We start from the raw sequence: 19670 nt of genomic DNA, 5'->3' as shown, positions 1-19670 counted from the left end.
GTCCATCCTCTTGGATTCTCTATACCGTGGGGTGGAAGGAAATGCCCCAGGATTTACACGGGAAGTGGAGACTTAGGAGGTAAGTATTATACACAAAATATACACTTATAACCAAAATCAGGTAAGTAAACAGTCATAAAATAGTGCAAATAGTGAAAATCACAAGAGGTTGCAATGGGCCTAGGAGGAACACAAACCATATATTAAAATAGTGGAATGACAATGTTGGTTTCCCGCCTAGGCAAGTGTAGTGTGTAGAGGGGTGTGGGGAGAGTAAGAAAACACCAAAGGTAAGTAAAATACCCCACCCCAGGGCCCAGGAAAGCAGGAGTAAAGTACAACATGTTTCATAGAAACACACTAGAAGTTGTGATAAAGACTAATGTAGAAACCAAGCAAGACTGCAAGACACCAAGGATGGATTCCTGGAGCTCAAGACCTGCAGAGAGAGGAGACCAAGTCCAAGAACTGCTGAAGAGTCCAGGAAGAACAGCAGCCCCTGCCAACCCAGATGAAGGTGCAAAAGTGAAATCTCCGGTTGGAAGAAAAAGTCATAAATGCACCAAAGAAGACAGCTGCGGGGTCCTGCTTGGTGCAGGAGATGTCCCACGTCGAGTAGATGAAGGCAGGCTGGTTTACATTGCTAGATTCCACCACCAAGCCTTGGCTCACGCAAGAAATGTATTTGGGGGGAAAAGGCGCTCCCTGGGCCCAGGGGAGGATCTGGGGGTCTCAACTCAGGATGAAGAGACAGAGGGGGCTCTCAGCACTTCAGAGAGCCTTCAGAGGACCAGGCAGCACCCACAGGAGTCCCAGAACACGGGGACAAAGGAGTTGCAAATGGTGGTTGTTTCAGCACTACATAAAGGGATCACCCATCGGCGGAGAACAACTCAGGGAGCTGAGCATCGCAGGATAGAGTGCTGGGGACCTGGGCTAGGCGGTGCACAAAGGAATTCTTGGAAAAGTGCACAGAAGCCCTAGGAGCTGCAAAACACGCAGTGCACCCGGGTACTATCTGGCACGGGGAGGCAAGCTCTTACCTCCACAAAATTTGGACAGCTGGACCTTTGGACAGTCACTTTAGTCCACCACCTGTGTTCCAGGATCCACGCTCATTGTCAGGAGAGGGGGCCCAAAGTACCGGTTGTCGCTGCAGAGAGGTGCCTTCTGAAGCAGGGAAGTGACTCCGTCACTCCACGAGAGATTCCTTCAGTTCTTCTGGTGCAGGAGGAACACAGGCAGTCCTCGGAGCGTGCACAACCTGGAAACTGTTGCAGTTGCTGGCAGGAGCTTAAGTTACAGAGTTGCAGTAGTTGCCTTGGATACTTTGTTGCAAGTTGTAGAGTTCCTGGAGCAGTTCTGCAGATGATCCGATGGTAGAAGGTGAAGCAAAGGATGCAGAGGAGTCCTGCTGGAGTCTTGCAATCCGAATCTGAGGAAACACCCACAGGAGAGACCCTAAATATCCCTCAGTGGGAGATTGGTCACCTAACCAGGTGTGGACCTATCAGGAGGGGTCTCTGACGTCACCTGCTGGCACTGCTCACTCAGATGCTCCCAGAGTATCCGACCACCTTGAAATCCAAGATGGCAAAACCCAGGGACATTCTGGAGGAATGTCCCTGAGGTGGTGATGGACAGAGGAGTGGTCAGTCCCCTTTCCTTTGTCCAGTTTCGCTCCAGAGCAGGGACTGGGGGTCCCTGAACCGGTGTAGACTGGATCACGTAAGGAGGGCACCATCTGTGCCCTTCAAAGCACATCCAGAAGCTCTGGGAGGAAACGCCTCCCATGCATGTAACACCTATTTCCAAAGGGAGAGGGTGTAACATCCCTGTCCCAAAGGAAATGCTTTGTTCTGCCTTTCTGGGATTGGGCTGCACAAGCCCCAGGAGGGCAGAAGGCTGTCTTTGAGGTGGCAGCAGCTGGGGCTGCAGTGGAAACCTCAGAAGGCTGGTATGGCAGTACTGGGGGTCCATGGTGGTGCCCACAGGGTGCATGGAGTTAGCCCCCCAATACCAGAATCGGTATTGGGGTACAATTCCCAGTTGTTAGACACCTTACATGGCCATATTCGGGGTTACCATTGTGAAGCTACATATATGTATTAACCTATGCAGTGCACACTTATAACGTCTTCCCTGCATTCTCGAAGTCAGGGAAGATGGGCCTGGACGACGTGGGAGCACCTCTGCTAGTGCAGGGGTGCCCTCACACACAGGTACTATGCACCTAGCTTTCAGGGTCTGAAGGTTAGAGATATAGGTGACTTATAAGTGACCTGGTGCAGTAAAAATGGCTGTGAAATAGTGTGCACATTATTTCACAAAGTCTGCAATGGCAGTCCTGAAGAAGTGTTTGTATGGGCTCTCTGTGGGTGGCAAAATAAATGCTGCAGCCCATATGGATCCCCTGGAAGCCCAATGCCCTGGGAACCTAGGTACCCTATTCCAGGGACTTGTAAGGAGGGTCCAGTATGCCACCTTAGAAAATACTGAGTTACCAGTATGTAGGGAAACATTTAAAAACAGAGAGAGCATGAGCACTGGAGTTCTGATTAGCAGTACTCCAATGACAACTTAGAAAACAGTGAAACACACTGACAAGCAGGGCACAAACCACAAACACTGGGATCCTGACTAGCAGGATCCCAGACACAGTCAAAACACACTGACATCAGGCAGAATTTGAGGGTAACATGCAAAGAAATATGGTACTTTCCTACACAGTGGGTCTTACCTACTTTATATCAATGTGTTGGTGATAGGATGTTGTGTCTCATGATTTTATGTAGTCTTATTTATATCTTATGCATATTCTGTACTTTGCAACATTAATAAAATTAATTAATTAATAATTAATAAAAGAAACACCTGTTGGCTGTCGATGTGCTACTTGATAAATGAGGACTGTTTTTCCTGATTAAAACTGTTGACATCTTCTTAACTAGGTAAGAAGCACAATAAGAGAATATGTAATTCATCTATTAAAAAAGACTGGATCGGATTGGAAATCCGTATACTGATTACACTGTACTGGAATTACTTTGAGTGATGTGGTTCCATCTTCTGTTTAATGTTTAAGTCCTGGTGTTTTAGGGGTGACATCCCTTGCACTCTGGAAATGTTTTGGAGAACAAAGGAGCAGAGCTCCAGAATCTGCACCTGAAGGCACAGAAAAAGAAGAACTGATGTCAGAGTTCATGGGTGGCTCTCATATGCAGCTCCATTTATCACTTCCTGAGCTCAATAACATTGATGCGGAGTTGCACTATGGTACCTATTGGCATCAAGTAGCACTGCTTTTGAGTTTTCCAGATGTGGTTTGGCACCCAAGGGAAATTCTGAAGGTGATGAATAGGTGGTTAGAAGCATCCATCAGAAAATGATGGTTTTCATGTAGTCACTTCTCTTAATGCAATAGAGTATGCAAGCTACATGTTCAGAACTCTTCAGAGTTGGAATATAAGGAAGAAAGGGAGTCTGAGGGAAATACTACTCCATAGTCAAGTAACAACAATAGGAATGCATTTACACTGGTCAGTAAGGGAGGGAACATCAGGTGTAAGAGCTACATTTTGAGATACAGAAGAAGCACTACATGCTTGCTAGGTACAGGAACTGGTCTAGGGCTTTGCCCAGGAAAATAAAGTCTGAAAAGAACCAGCAATGTGAAGGATCATATTTAAAAGATTAGAACCTTGGTTTCGTCTCAGTTTATCTGCAGCTAGCCACTGCCTATTCAGCAGTGGATTACTATTAGGAATTTGTAAATCTCAGATTTCAGAACCAAATCAAAATTGTGAATAATTAATCATGAACCTTCAGCACCAAATTGTACACCAGAGGCCTGAAAAACAAAAGAATCTCCCTTTATCCTTAAGCACAGCACACCTAAAAGAATCAAGAGCCAGATGTATCATTTCATTAAATTGTGATTACCTAATTGCGATTCCCTGCTAATAAAAATTATGTTATTGCTATTCTAATGTATGGAACTCATGGAGTTTTATTTTGCGTTTCCTAATAAGTCGCAAATCGACCTACCTCATTAAAATGTATGATGTTGGTCACAATTTGCAACCTATAAGGAAATGCTAGAATCACAGGGATGGTGGCCTGCTGAGCTCAGCAGACCACCATGTCTGTGATTGCTTTAAAATAAAGCAATCCTTTCTTTTAAAATGCATCCCGTTTTCCTTAAAGGAAAACAGGATGCGTTTAAAAAAGGAAAATTAAAAGGTTACTTTTCAATTTTTAAGAGTAGGCAGTGGTCCATATACCCACTGCCAGTGGTTCATGGGACCACTGCCTGCTCTTAAAAAATGTTTTCGCATGCATTCATCCTACTTGAAGTAGGTGGTAAAATGTGAATGTTTTGCAACTGCATTTCGGTCACAAAACATTCCTGCATACTGCTGAGGTTCGGTATTAGCAAGGGACGCCCTTGACATGTCCCTTCCTAATACCGAATCTGTAAGTAGTCGCAGTTCCAATTTGTGATTCGGTAACATGTTACCGAATCGCAAATTGGAATTCATACATACCAGAATGCATTTCTGCGGTCCCAAATGGCCCAATCAGGCTGTTTGGGATTGCAAAAATGCATGACACATATGGCCGCAAGTTTGTTTTCAAAAGGCTTCTGCACTTTCGCGATCCCCAGAATACAAATTCCTTCTAGTCATAATATGCAAGTAGTTATTGCTCAATGTGGGAGGCCTGCCTGTGGCCAGAATTTACGTTTTACTTTATTTCAACTTTTGTCTATTTCACTGTTGCAGATGATAGATCCGGGACAAGTAAAAACCCTATTCCCCTCATAATGAAACCTCCCATAATTCTTGAAGCTGCTGGGATTACCCAACCCAATAGGATGATATTTAAGGGATCAATGACCAAGTTTGTTCTATGTAGGAAAGGCTCAAAGTTAAGAAAAAGAGCGATAAATACAATTTATTTAACTAAAATGAATTAAGGAGTACACAAAAGAGAAAACAAAGAAACAGCTGTCTCTTAACAACCAACTTATGAACTGTCTCACTTTGTGCAAGAACTGTACTGCACACTCCAAGTCTAACTCACATCTCCAACCCTATAACAGAGATGCTGGATGCACAGGAATCATCCAGGTTGACCATGTTGCAGATAGATCACTCAACAAACAAGTTACTTACCTTCAGTAGCATCTTATCTAGTAGTCTATCCAGCTGCAGATTCCTTACTTTAGAATATTCCCTAGGCAACAGACTGGAACCAGAACATTTTGAGCAGTATGCCTGCTCGATTAGCACAGCATCGGCATTGGCTGCACCAGAAGAGATGTGCACACCACCTATATAGGCACCTCCCCAGTATGCTGATATCAGTTTTGTCCATGATATTTCTATGCCATAAGCATGGAGTCACGTTAGAAAGCCAATGAAAAAGTGTGAAGACACTAAGGATCTACAAGGGCCTTCTAAATAGAAAACAAATCACTTCACAGAAGTGGGAAGATTAGGGGGTCAGTAAGGATCTGAAGCTCGATAGAGTCTATACCTTACTTTAGAAGATACCTAAGTAATTCCTCCCGGGAGGAGGGTCTGCAAACAGATTAGCCCAAAAAGTCCTGAAGGACTGAAAGGGAGAAGTGCCCGTCATGACAGACCTGACTGTTGAGGCAGTAGTCTTTGGTAAACGTGCAGAGATGCCAGCATAGCAGCCTGACAGATTTCCAGTATGGGGACTCTTTGAGCTAATGCAGTGGTTGCAGCCTTGGCTCCGGTGGAACGAGCCCGCAGGACCTCTGCGGATTACTTCTCTGCAATGCGTAGCAGGTCTTAATGCAGAACATAATCCATCTTGAGATGCTCCGTTTCTGCATGGTTTTTCCTTTCTTTGCTGCAGTGAACCAAAACAAGATTTGATCATCTATCTGGTGTTCTTTGGTACCATCAATGTTGAATGACAATGTTATTTCTGTGTCTTTCCTCCTCTGTAGAAGGGTGAGGTGGAGCACAGAAGGTTGGCAGTGTGATGCTCTAGCCGACGTAGAAAGGCGTCACCAACTTTGGTAGGAAAGAGCCAAAGGTGCACAAAACCAGCTTCTCTGGGAAGAAATTGTTGAATGGAGGGTGTACAGAGCGTGCCTGAGGGCCATTAACCCTCCAGGTGATGTAATGGCCACTAAGAAGACTGTTCGAATGGTCAAGAGATGCGGACGGCAACTGTGTATGGGCTCGAAGGGCAAGCACATAAAAAATGTTAGAAACAAATTAAGGTGCCACTAGGGCATAATGAAAGATTTTGGACAGAAACATAATGGAGTCCTTTTAAGAAACGGGCCATAAATGGCCCGCACTTTTTTGCTTTGTGAACGCTCAGTCTTCTGAAGGCTCACATGTGAATGAAGAGTGCATTGGAATTGATTGGTGACCTGGTATATGAGGAGGAATGATATTTTAAAATTAGATATGATCTCCTCATAAGTAGACAAGTAAAAGAAGTGAAGAAGTCATAGGATATATTTAAGGGACTCCCATCATACTAGTCCTGAAGAAGACCCATTGTGGAGCTGGGATTTGGCCCAAGGTATGGAGGGGTCGAAACGTCGACAGATATATCATAGTCTGGATTGGTTTCTGCAGAGGATCTTTGGAGGATTAAAGGAATTGATTTAGACTCTCTGAGGATTTGGAATGGAGTTAATGCAGCAAACAGAAAAGAACCAACTGACTGTTTTTAATGTTTTTTGTATAGGTTTTTGATTCATTGGAATATGTATTCTTCTTTCTATCTATCACAAGCACTTTTTCTCACACTATCTGTCCTTTGGTGTGTTGTTTTACTAGATGGGTTGTCCATATAGGATGAATATATTAAATTGATATTTATGTATAAGTAAATATAAGAATATATATATTTATATGAATAAATAGTTTTTTTGTTTTCACCTATGTTGTTTTATGATATACAATTAATTTGTCGATCTTTCCCCGTTAGGGCATTGTTGTATGTAATGAGTGTGCATTATTTTACAAACTTAGAAATGGAGGAGTCAAAGACTATCAGCTCCTGATCTTCTTGAGAAGTGTCAGTATAAGTGGTACCGGAGGAAAGGTGTTCAGGAGGCCAGAACTCCACTCAAAATGAACTGCATCTCCTAGTGAAAGCCACTTTGGAAACTTCAGCACTCAGAAGTGTTGGCTTTGTGTACTCGTGGCAGGGCGAACAGATCTCACCAAGATTCTTTCCAACCATGGAAAAGACCTTGTTCCACCTCTAGATGGAATCGCCATTCATGATCAACAAGGCATTAACAGCTCAGTTTATCCACTCTGGCTTTCGGAGAGCCTGCCAGGTGTTGTACAGCCAGAAGAATGTACTGACATGTTAGCCATGTCCTGTGACACAAAGCCCCTTGAAGGAGAGACCACAACCCCACCCCGCTTGTTGCAGTATTACATGGAGTGGTGTAGTCTGTGAACACCTAAACCAGCCTCCCCTTAATGGAAGGAAGGAAGGCTTTAAATGCCAGGCAAATAGCTTTCAACTTCAACAGGTTGATGTGGAGCTGATACTCGCCGGAAACCAGAGCTCACTGATCTCTACCTCTCCCAGATACCGGCGAACAGAGGTATTCTTCTGTGGAATATTCTAAGATAAGGAATCTGCAACTAGAAGTCTCTATAAGATATCCACCTAACAGGCTTTGCATGACTTAAGTCAACCACAATACCATCAAGCTCCAGAGCAAAGTCTTTGTTCAGGCTTAAGTAACAACTGCTGCACCCCCAAGTCAAAGTCACAGCTCTTGCACCCTAAAGATCCTAGCAAAAGTGTCTAAACACTCCAAATTCAAGTCACAGTTCCTGCATGTTAAAGGAAACTTAAGCAGATCCTAAATGCTCTAATTCATAACTGAGCCAGTGTAGAGGCCAGGGCTGTGTTACAGCTCCTGCACACTCCAAGTCAAAGCGATGGGTGGAAGTCAGAGTTTCTACAATCTCCAGGTCCAATACACAGTCCCTGCGTTCCAGGCGAAAGGCATGGCACATGCACACTGCAGGTCAAGTTGGAACTTCCACAGGCTTCTGCTGTAAATTAGTTTCAGCAGGTTCTTGATCTCAGGTATGAAGGCATCCATACTCCGTATATTCCACTCACAGTATCTGCACTCATTAGCTCCTAATCTGGTCCTGATCAAGCCTTCCCTCTAGTTGCAGGCCCTGCTCACATGATCTCCCTTATCAAAAGCCCTGTCCACAATATCTCCCTAGTCAGGCTCGCTCACAATTTCTACCTTGTCACTCACCCTGCTCACGTCTCCGCAGCCCAAAACTCTGCTGAAGTCATCTGCCTAGTCAAAGTCTCAGCTCACACCATCTTCCTAGTTATGGGGTCACCTCACAGGATTTGCCCAGCTGCACATCGGGTTAGCACCACTTCCTAATCTCAGTTTGACTCAGATAATCTCCCTGGTCAAAGATCATGCATATGCCCTGCTCAAAGTACCTCCCTGCTCTCACATAATCTCCCCGCCCACACACCCGCCTCACACCATCTCTCCAGTCACTGGACCTGCTCACACCATCTTTCCAATTAATGACATTGCTCACATTGCTTTTCAGGTCACAGGCTTTACTCACACCAGCACCCCAGTAAAAGACTGTGCTGTCATCTTCCTGGTCATTGGCTGTGGTCACACCATCTTCCCATTCCCAGCTCATGCTCGCACCAAGTTCACAGTCACAGGCTCTGCTCACAAGATTTCAACAGTCACAAGCTCTGCCCACACCATATCTGCAGTCTCAGACCCTACTCACACCACCTAGGCAGCTGCACGCCTCACTCACACTATCACTAGAGTCACAGAGAATGCTAAAACCATCTCCTCTGTCACAAGCCAGGCACACAACATCTCCCTAATCAGAGGATCTGCTCACACCATCTTCTTGGTCACAGGCCCGGCTCACATCATCCTTCTAATCAGAGACTCTGCTCACACCATCTCCTTGGTCTCATGCCACTTCCCCCATCACAGACCTCTTGATCACATCATTATCCCATGCACAGCCCTGCTCACTTTATCTCAGTGGTCACACCATCCTCGTGAGACTCCTCGAGCACAGGCTTTGCTAAAATCATGCCTCTGATTGAAGGGAAAAGTAACGCCATTTCATTAGTCACAGAACCGATCACAGGTTCTGCTCACACTATCTCGTCAGGCACAGGGCCTGTTCATGCCAGCTCCCAGTACCATATACTGCTAATTCAATCTTCTGTTTTGTATGCCCTGCTCCTATTATTTCCATAGCCCTAATAATATAATCCCCTTAGTCACAGGCTCTGCTCACACCAACTCCCGGGTATGTTCCTATACAAACCATGTGCCCAATCATAGACCACCTTGCTCGTACTATTACCTCGGTTACTGGCTCTGGTTTCACAATCTCACCAGCCACAATCCATGCTCACACAGTACCTTCCATCACAGTTCCAGAACACTTGTTCTAAGATCCAGGGAACTGAACTGTAACCTGCTCTCAAATCTTTTTCTACAGATTCACTTAAACATATTTTCCAGCTTGTAACTTAAAATTAAGCCTTGGACTGGCAACCTGTTCTAAATAATACATTAGAGGAGGGGGCAATGATAGATGTTCCAAAGACATATTACAGTGTATTTCTATACAAAAGAATAAGTAAAATACACTGAGAGGTTAGACCCCGTAGACCCAATTTGCACTATCACATCTGTCATGGCCCACTTCCCTCCACCCATTATGGCCCAGCCTTATTAAAGCAGAAAAGAAAGGAAGCAGAGAGCAAAGCATGCTGGGATGACTCACAGAGGTCCGTACCAAACTGAGAATGTCTGCTCGTATCCACCATCGTAGCCAGGCTCCCATGACACGTTAGCAGACGTCATGGACATAAGGACCCGAATGTTGGACGGGGCATGAGGACTTGTGCCTTAAAGAGAAAAGACAAATCATTAGAGGGGGAAAAGGTAGAGAGTGGGTAAGACAAAAAGATAGGTAAAGTAGAGAGACACAGAAGAAAATTAACTGAAAAACAACAGAAGGAAGAAACACATGAAGTTAGGGTACTAGAAGAACACAAAAAGCTGTATGGATAAACAATAGTAAAAGTTGCTGGGAGAAAGAAAATGAGGAGAAGCAGAGAAAAACTGAAGAAGAAAACAGACAAACAATTAAGTAAAGGGAATCAGTGAAATGGGAGATGGCGAAGGACCCAGAGAGAAAAAGTGGAAAAGACAAGACGAAAGAGTGAGGGACAGAAGGAGAGCAAGATTTAGATGTGTATACCATTACCTCAAATACAATACTTTGTTTGCCCTTTACCTAGTAAAAATGACTACCATACGATTACTTTGTTTTAGCATGGTATGCTACTACCTCATCTAAGAGTTAGAGAATGAGAGTTTTTATGTAAATTACCCTAATTTAATTTCATTAACATTGATAGAATTATACAGTTACCAATGGTAGAATTAGGATTAGGGCAAGAGTTTTGTTTTTAATATATTTTAAACAAAAGGTATTTTCTCTTCTGATATGCTGCTTCTTGTGCATATCTTACCTCAAATTACTAACCTTCTGATTTCGCCCCCGGCGCCACACTAAATATAGAACTGTTTTAGCAATTGCTTCCTTGTGCTGGTAGGACTCTGTGGCAGCATCAAATTGCCTCCAGAACATTTTCTTCTGAAACTCTCCTGCTTCCTCAGACATGAGTCTACTCCGACAAAATGTAAGCATGACTTTGTACACAAAACAATAGAATTAATCTCCACAGAGTACTGAGGGTGGTGCAGAATCTGAAGTAAGATAAAATATCCACCAGAAAGAGGGTAACCAAAGGTAAGGAACTTGCTCTTCTGTTAGATACTTTTAAGTGTAAATTTCTTGCTCTTTAAACAGATATCATAGCTCCCAAAAGAAGCAGAGTATGAGGATTGCTCCAGGAAGTGCTAAAGGTCTGAGCGGGCAAAGTGGTCCACCCCATGGACTTGATCGTTGAGAAACTAATGCCTGGTGAAGATGTGGATGGACTCCTAAGTGGACTGGCAGACGTCCAGCATCAGAACATCTCTCACCAACACAGTAGTGGTTGCCCTGGATCTGGTGGAACTAGACTGAAGGCCCTCAGAAGACTCCTTCTTGGCTAGGGCATTACATATTTATGCACAAGACGAGCAGCTGAACAAGGTTTGTTACTGAAAGAACCACACTGCCTTTCTTAAAACCGGCAAATCAGACAAAAAGCTTGTTGTTCACCTCATACCTCAGTCTGATGTCTGAAAAAATATAAGGGCCTGCTTTCAATCGATCCGATGAAAGCATTCCTTCTCCTTAGAGGGAAGTGTCAGAGAGACAAAAGCAGGGATTGTGATGGAATGCTCCACAAGTAAGAGCAATAACACTTTTTGTAGGAAAGATGCCAGAGTTGAAAGCGCCAGCTTGTCAGGATAGAAGGTGGTATAAGGCGGATGTACTAACAGTGCCTGCAGCTCACTGATACAGTGTGTAGAATTAGCTGGAATGAGGAAAACATTGTTCATGGTCAGCAACCTCAGGGACCAAATGTGCATAGGTTCAAATGGCGTGGACATTAAGAGCACGAGAACCAAGCTGGGTTCCAGCGGTGGCATGATAAAGTATGCAGAAGGAAATAGTTGTCTTTGCAAAAAGAAAATCACTACCAGTGGCTTAACCAACAATGCAGTGGCAGCTTCTGACATTTGAAAGTGGTGGAGCGTAAAGGTTCTGGATGAGTGCCCTGTGGCAAGCAGGCGTAAAAAACTGTGGGCAAATGGTGCATTTTCAAGCAAATTTGATAAAGAAGGTTAATAAAGCAATTGTGAACGTGTAGTTTTGACATCAATAAAGAGATTTCATATGATAAAGGCGTGGGTAGCTGCTTATTCAGTATAACCAAAATCAATTAATCATAATCAAACACAAAACAATTGTAATTCTAAGGCAAAAGAAGTACAAACAGTCTCCTCTGTAAACATGAAAGCCAGTGCGTAAAGTTGATTTATCTAAAGTTAATGTACATTTTGGTTTTATTGTCTTTATTAGTACTACGATTGAAGCATTTTTGCTTGTTGCCTCCAAGTGTGCTGATGTGTGTAACATAATCAAGTAAAGGGGAATATGCTCCTAAGATTAAAACAAAGGATACTTTAGTTTCCCACTCTAAATAGAGAGATCATCGATTCTGGCTGGTAATCACAATAAGATAGCACCTATGTGGCCTCAAGTACCAGACTTACAAGTGAAAGTTAAGAAGGGCTCACTTTTCAGGGGTCACAATGAACACTTAAAAAGAGGGTCAACTGCCATCATACAGCACCAGAGTTTTGTTTTAACAAATCAAATTCTGTAATTAGCAGGAGCCAAACAATTCATTCATCTACCTATCCTTTACCTGCACTTTGTGGCACCATCGGAGTGACCCAAATACAGGCATGAAAGCCACTTCACCACCACCTGGCTATAGCTTACTCTGCTATGGCCTTCTAGCAAGATGGGTCAGTGAGTTACATACTTCTTGCTGACTACTGCTGTGATGAGCAAGAAAGCAATTTTAATCCAGGCAATGCCATCTGAACCTTCTATCCTTTGGAGGCCAGAAATTTGAGAACCATTATATTGGGTATTAGTAACCGTGATTATTTACAGCAATTAGAAATGACGTTTATGTGGTCAAAAAAGTGCTATTTTAAGCAGCCATTCGGTGCAGTATCACAATAGATCTCACATCCCTAGCAGGCATCATAAATCAAACAAACATTCTAGAATGTCTATTGTTGCTGACAGTTAGAGAAACAGGGCTGGACAACAAGAGGCATGTTATCCCTACACTGGAAAACCTATAGAAACAGGTTATTATCTTTACATTTCCATGTCAACCACAGTTTTCAGGACCGTGAAGAAAGGTATAGAAATTACGTCCAATTGACAAGGACCTAATCTTGCCTCTCTGGGAACAAGGAAGGTTAGTGTTACTTTTGTTCATGTGTGCTTAGTTTGTTTTCAGTTTTTAAATGATTGGTTTCAGACAGCCCTTTCCAAAGAGTGGTTGGTCAAGTCGCAAGGAACAACTCTCAAAACACTCAAAGTGTTGACTGTACTCTAAGCTGGGTACACTCTGATATCAGATATGTTGATCCATTGTAGCCAATGAGTTGCAATTTGCTGTATGGTTTGCAATACTGAAGGTTTGTGCTTGTAGGAGGCTGGCTTAGTATATGGTGTACAGCTGCAGGTGAGGCTCCTTGTATTGAGTCCAGGCAACACTTAGTGATAGTGTAGGTGGCTTTAGATAACCAGAGCTCTCACAGGGATAGCTGTGGAGAGTAGCTAAGGCTTAATCAGGAGGGTGTAAAGCGGTTGCAAATATCATACAGGTCAGTCAGTGAAGTACACACAGGAAAGAACCACACCAGTGTTAAAAATATATATAATATTTACTATAACACAGTCTAGAACTAACTTTGGTATATCTCCTAACCGGAAATATGGTCATAAAAATATATACTTAGCAGCAGGTAAGTAAAGGCATAAAATAACATGGGCCTCTATGGGGGGAGGGAACCATGTACTAAAAAAAACAAATGCGAAACTCACTCCCAGCCCACACTACCACTCAAGGACCCTTAGGACTGGAGAAGTACTAAAATCCCAAAGGCAAGTAGGTAGGACTCCCCAGGCGCCCATGTGCAGAGTAGAAATCTTGTGTCAGTGTCCACAGGCTAACATGGGGAAGTCGCAAATAGAGATTTCATGTCTCACGATCCGACCCAGAGGAAACTCGTTGGGACAAGGGAACTTGGATAGTGTCCCCACCTGTGGATACCCACAGTGGAGCACCTACATCAGGAAGCCCAGATGCATAGGGGTGAAGTTGTGTCGGAACCTCCTACTGACGTCAATGGGGAGCTCGGTTGTCCAACTGCTGTTGTGACAAGTGGACCAGGTCGGTGGAACCCTGGTGTAGCTTCTAGAAGAAGAGGACCTAAGGAGAGAGTGGACGGAGTCCAGACCACCAGGAGGTGCCCAGGCAGTGGCAATGCCCATCCTTCTCGGTAATGCTTTCCTGTAGAACGGTAGCCAAAGAAGTGCAGCTGTAGAGTCCTGGTGATGCAGGAAGATCCTAGGAGTAGTCCATGAGCTGACCCACGCTGGTCATCGAGTTTCAGAGGGGTCAGCGGGACCACCAACAAGCCTTGGCAAATGCAGAGAAGCATTTGCAGGGTTTGTGGGGACAAAGCTAGGTCCAAGTGACCCAACCTTGGCAGGTAGGTCAGGGCCAGCCCTCAGCACCCAGGAGAGCCAGCAGGAATCGGTGGAGCCCCCAACAGGACCCTCTGCCAGCAGGCACAGGGAGCCAAAGGGAGGCCTCAGCAGCAGCGCAAAGAGGGAGGCCCATGTCGCAGGAATTGCAGAGAGGATGTCGTTGTTGGAGTTGGAGAGTGGAGGCCTGGGCTTCTTGGAGGTGGTAGGTCTTTGGAATGAAGAGCCAACAAGCCTTGGCAATGACAAGCAGGCAGTGTTCACAGGGGTTCCAGACTAGCAGCAAGGGGCCACAAACTTCCAAGTTGCAAGGAAGATAGGTTAGTCCTCCGGTGAGCCACAGAACCACCACCGGTGTTGCAGAGACTTGGAGAGTCCGTGGGACATCAGGATCCACAAGCCCATTGTTGTTGCTGAGGTGCCTATATTTGCAGGGGAGTGACTCCTTCACCTTCACTCCAAGGAGGATTCATTCTTGCTTTCTTAAGTGCAGGCAGAGTCCCAGTGGCTCTGGAGGAAGCAGGGCCACAGGGTTGCAGAAATTTTTGCAGGACCTGGAAACAAATTTGAAGTAGGAGCCCTCCTACTGGATACAGTCTTGCTTCTGGTTCCAGCGACGTACAGCAGCGGTTCCAGTGTCCACGTTGCAGAGGTGTCTTGCAGAGGAGACCTGCAGATGGTTCCAGAAGTCATGCAGACGAATCTGGGATTCCACCCTTAGGGGAGCCCTTAAGTAACCCAGGAAGGGGGTTGGACACTCATTGCAGTGACCCACCTATCAGAGGGGGTCAGGGACATCACCCAGCTTGACTAACCAGTCAGATGATCCCAGGGGCCTTTGTCCATCTTTTTTCCAAAATGGCAGAATCAAGTGGCCACCTGGCAGAGCTCTCTGTACCTCCCCAGGGGAGGAGCTGGACATGGGGGTGGTCCCTCTCCTAGCCTTTGTTTAGTTAAACGCAGAGCAGGGTTCCTATACTGGTGCAAACCTGTTTATGCAAGGAGGGCACCAAATGTGCCCTCCAAAGCACTCTCGTGGTCACACCTATTACTTACAGGAAATCATTTGTTCTGCCTTCCCCTGCCTGAGTTCTGCTCAGCAGCAGGAGGGCAGAACAGTGTCTGGGGTCAGCAGCAGCACGGGATGGCATTCAGACCCTGCAAGGCTGTACAGGCAGACTTTGAGAGATCCCCAAGGCAACCCCCAGAGTACCTGGTATTATGCAACTAGCAAGGGAATCTGTGTAGTTGCATGATTCCAACATGTTTGACACCAAACATGCCTATGTTCGGTGAGGTCCTTATGTAGTTGGACAGCTCGTGTTGACCATTGTCCACAGCATACCTTAAGATGGCTTCCTCACATTTACAAATCCCAGGAAATTGAGTCTTGGGATTGTTAGGGGCACCTCTGACTCTTGCAGGAGTGCCCTCACACTTAGATCCCTGCACCCTGCCCTTGGGTAGAAGGGCTTACTTTAGGGGTGAATTACAGGGTCAGAGTGCAGTGACCACGATATATAGGGCAAACTTTATATCTGGAGTGAAAGGTGAATGCACCCTTTCACACAGGCTGCAATGGCAGGCCTGTAGTCACAGTTTGCATGGGCCCCCATGGGTGGCACAATCCATGCTGCAGGCCATGGGGGATACCTGGAGTACCAAAGCACTGGGTACCTAAGTACCATATACAAGGAACTTACATGGGTGCACCAGTATGCCAACTGTGTGGCGCAAAACTTACCTTACAACTAGATTTAGGGGAGAGTGCACTGAAACTGGGGTCCTGGTTAGCAGGCTCCCAGTGTACTACAGTCTAAACACACTGACACCAAGCAAAACGTGGGGGTAACTATGCCAGAAAGGTGCTACTTTCCTACAGTGCTCATTTGAAATTTCATTAAAGATGACAACAGAGGTGGGCAGATCGGGTGCAAAGGTGCTAATTAGTGCTTGGCGTTACTGCAGCCTGTGACCTATTGTAGTGAAATAAAAAAAAATGAAACAAAAAGAGTTTACTAATCTTCTCATTCACATATGCGAGTAGGAGTTGAGATGATACAGTGGGATCAAAAAAGATCCATCAGATCCAAGACATTTTGGTGCCTGCAGCAAAGGAGACCAAAGAGCACAAAGGCTCCAATTGTAACATCCTGTACATGCAGGACTTCTCATTCATTTTCAAAAGTCCCTTTCAATTTATGCAAACGGATCGACGTCTTGACAACAAACTGAAAAAGCTTATTTATTTCAGTAAATACTGTTCTTGCAAACTTAAAAAGTTTTCCAAAGTATGTAGGGGTTCTTAAAATGATATGCACGATAACATGTACTGAATGAACTGAACTCACTACCTTACCTGTGTATGCAGTAGAAGCTGTTTTCAAATCACTGCATGCCGTACTAGCAACCAATGCTGCGGACTGTCTCTTCTTGTAAATCGTTCCACATGAAAAGGCAAGAGAGAGAGAGATAGAAAGAGAGACAGCTTCCTCCCACCCCAGGTTGGGTTGCATGCACACACTGTCTGCCAAACGCCATCCCGCATCTCCAAGCCAATCCAGATGCTGATCCTGCTGTTACAGCAGCGCATGGATTGGCTAGGGAAGGCAACCTTACCACTCATTACTGAGACTAGGGGTTGCAGCTTTAGGACACTCCTGGCTCCAGTATGAGCAGGTGGAGAGACTCTGAGCAGCCTCTAGGACGCACATAAAGCTGGGCAGAGAGAGGCAGCAGTCCAACACGACATGTGAACTTGGGCCCCAAGTGCGCTGCCAATAATACTGTTTAGCACCACTCCCTAAGGTCCGCACTGGCTTCTCTAGGACACGCCTCAGGCCTTGCTACTGTCTGCAACCAACCTGTAGCAGAATGCAAAACATTAAAAATGTGAGTACTTTACTCACATTTAATTGGTGGGCCAGGTGGGCCAAAATATTAGTGAGGCAATGCCCAAAAGAAGGGCCCATCCCCGCAAGAGTGGTTGGTTGAGAAAACCAAGAAAAGCCGAAATAACTGGCAAATAAACTTTCTTGGTTTCCACAGCAAAGCCTTGCCAGACTAGTGAGAAAAAAACACATCAGTGACAAAACACACATCAGAACTTAAGGTAGCTTGGCCTCAGGATCAGAGCATAGGCTCTCTCACCAGGTCACAAATTTCAGCCAACAACCACAAAAAAGACTGGTGAGATGTTGAAGACCCGTCACTTCTTTGGGAAATGTAAGCCCTTCAGCTGGTTTCGTTCAGTCCCCACTCATGAAGGTGCAGATTATGGAGGTTTGATTGCAGAACCCTGTCCTACAGCTGAGACAGGCGTGCCTCTTGAAGGGGTAGATGGAACGGAGGGCAAACATTCAGGCTCAGCAGTTTCAAATATCATACATTCCTTGCTCAATCCTTTACTAGCAGGAAGAGGAGCTTGATCCCTATGTACGTTCTTCAGACCCTGGAGCCGATGTGGCAGTGGGGAAAGCTACAAAGGAAACTGCATCCCCAATGTAGGTGGAATATATATATATCCCAGGGAGCCTTGAAACAGAAACTCCCGTGCTCAGTCGTGTTGCTGCAAGTTTTCACTGATGCAAATAGATCTACTGAAAGGGAAGGCACCAAGAACCACCTCCAGGTGAAGACGGCATTCGTTGTCCACCACATGACATCTGATGAACGCATCCACACTGCCATTTAGAGAGTTCTCTGACTGGCTGTCAAGAGAGATCCCTTGGCTGTCAAGCCAACAAAGAGTCTCAACCACGACTCCATGCTTGTAGTACCAAATAGCAGTTGTGCTGGATGTCAGGGTGATCGTGAAGGATGAGTGAAAGGCCTTCACGGCCAACAAATGGTACTAAATTCCTAAAGATTTGTTTAGTGTCTTTGCTCTACAGGAGACCAAAGAGCTCTCATTTTCACTTTGGCCAGGTGACCGCAAAACCCCAGAGAGGATGAATCAATCACTACAGTGAACCCTGGGAAGGAGTGGCGGGGAGGGGGTGGTAAGGAGACTAGGTCATGCTGATATCGGTCAGCTACGACTGAAGGTCCTGGGAGGCCTCATCTAAGATACGGATATTGTCCAAGAGGCAAACGCAGTGCTGAGACCACAGCAGGCTGTGGTATCACAGAAGAGTCCCATGTGCCAATGAGCATGGGGAACCAGAAGGATGCACGAGATCAGGAGGCCAAAATGCCTGAGAACTGCCCACAACAGAATGCAGAAATCAGCCCAAAACATAGAGATTATAAACATCCCAGTCTTGCTGTGTGGATGAAAGGTCATAAAAGTCACTATGTTCAGGGTAGCCCTCTGTCTCAGTAACAGTTGGGATTTTGGTTTGTTGATTGATAACCCTCAGAAGGATAGCAGGAAGGTCATCTGCCGGTGGTCTGCAACTGACTGCACCAAGCTCACCTCCACTGTCCAGTCAATTGATGTATGGAAATAAGTGTACCCCCGACCTGAGAAGGTGGGCTGCAACCACTGCCATCAACTTCGTAAATATCCAGGTGGTCGGGTGATGTTGAAGTGCAGGACATTAAACTGAAGGTTTTACACCACCACAAACCGAAAGAAGCATTTGTGAAACTGCAGGATGGGGACATGAACGTAAACGTACTGCTATTCCAAGGACACCATCTGCTTCTCTGGGTCCAGGGCGGAGAAGATCTGGGATAGAATTTTACATCTTGAACTTGTTCTTCTGAAGAAGATGTTCAAGAAATGAAGATCTAGGGGGAATGTGTTGAGAGGCCAACATGGCAGATGTTCTCTGATTGAGCTCCGCACCGAATCCCCCATAATCCTTACATTTATCCTGCGTAATCGCTTGCTGCTGACCTGGCCCAGGTATATAAGTTACTCCACAGCTTTAGGTGGGGAGGCAACCCAGTCTTTAACCACATTACACTGCCGAGACCTGCAGTGCGGGCATGGCAGTTGGCAGAGACATGGGACGGCATGGAGACGGACACCAGAGGCTGCTGCAGCTGTGGAGCCCGACACAACAAGAGGCCCTTCGGTACTGGAATAGGACCCCCTCCTTGCTGCTGGTTAGGATCTATGGGGGTGCCCTTTGTAGCACTTGGGACATGGACCGCAGCGCTGATCCTGCATAGGCCGAGATACAGGCCGGTGCTGTGTGTGATACGCGAGTACCCAAAGACAGGGGATGCCTGCCTCGCCACCAGAGGAGGTAGGAGAACTGTGTGGCCTGACTGTTGCCTGTTGCCCCTAGACAGGGCGGTCCATGGGGCTATGAGGCCTGGGCCACTCCTGTCCCCCTCCATTGAGCAGGGGCTTTGACGGACTGCAGTCCAGGCAGGGGCCTGCAAGGAGCGATCGCCCATGGCCGCCCG

General features: G+C 45.6%; 1 protein-coding gene across 1 annotated transcript in view; it reads right to left on the bottom strand.

Moving 5' to 3' along the window:
• IGSF9B (immunoglobulin superfamily member 9B) overlaps window positions 1-19670 on the bottom strand; it is a 1080599-nt gene that overhangs the window by 491175 nt on the left and 569754 nt on the right. Inside the window, exon 12 of the mRNA XM_069224455.1 lies at window positions 9846-9957. Within this exon, the coding sequence (XP_069080556.1) occupies window positions 9846-9957 (112 nt within the window). The remainder of the gene's footprint in view (window positions 1-9845; window positions 9958-19670) is intronic.

The sequence above is a fragment of the Pleurodeles waltl genome, chromosome 3_1 (assembly GCF_031143425.1).
Source record: "Pleurodeles waltl isolate 20211129_DDA chromosome 3_1, aPleWal1.hap1.20221129, whole genome shotgun sequence".
In the NCBI taxonomy this organism is placed as follows: domain Eukaryota; kingdom Metazoa; phylum Chordata; class Amphibia; order Caudata; family Salamandridae; genus Pleurodeles; species Pleurodeles waltl.
This window is presented reverse-complemented; position numbering and strand designations above follow the sequence as displayed.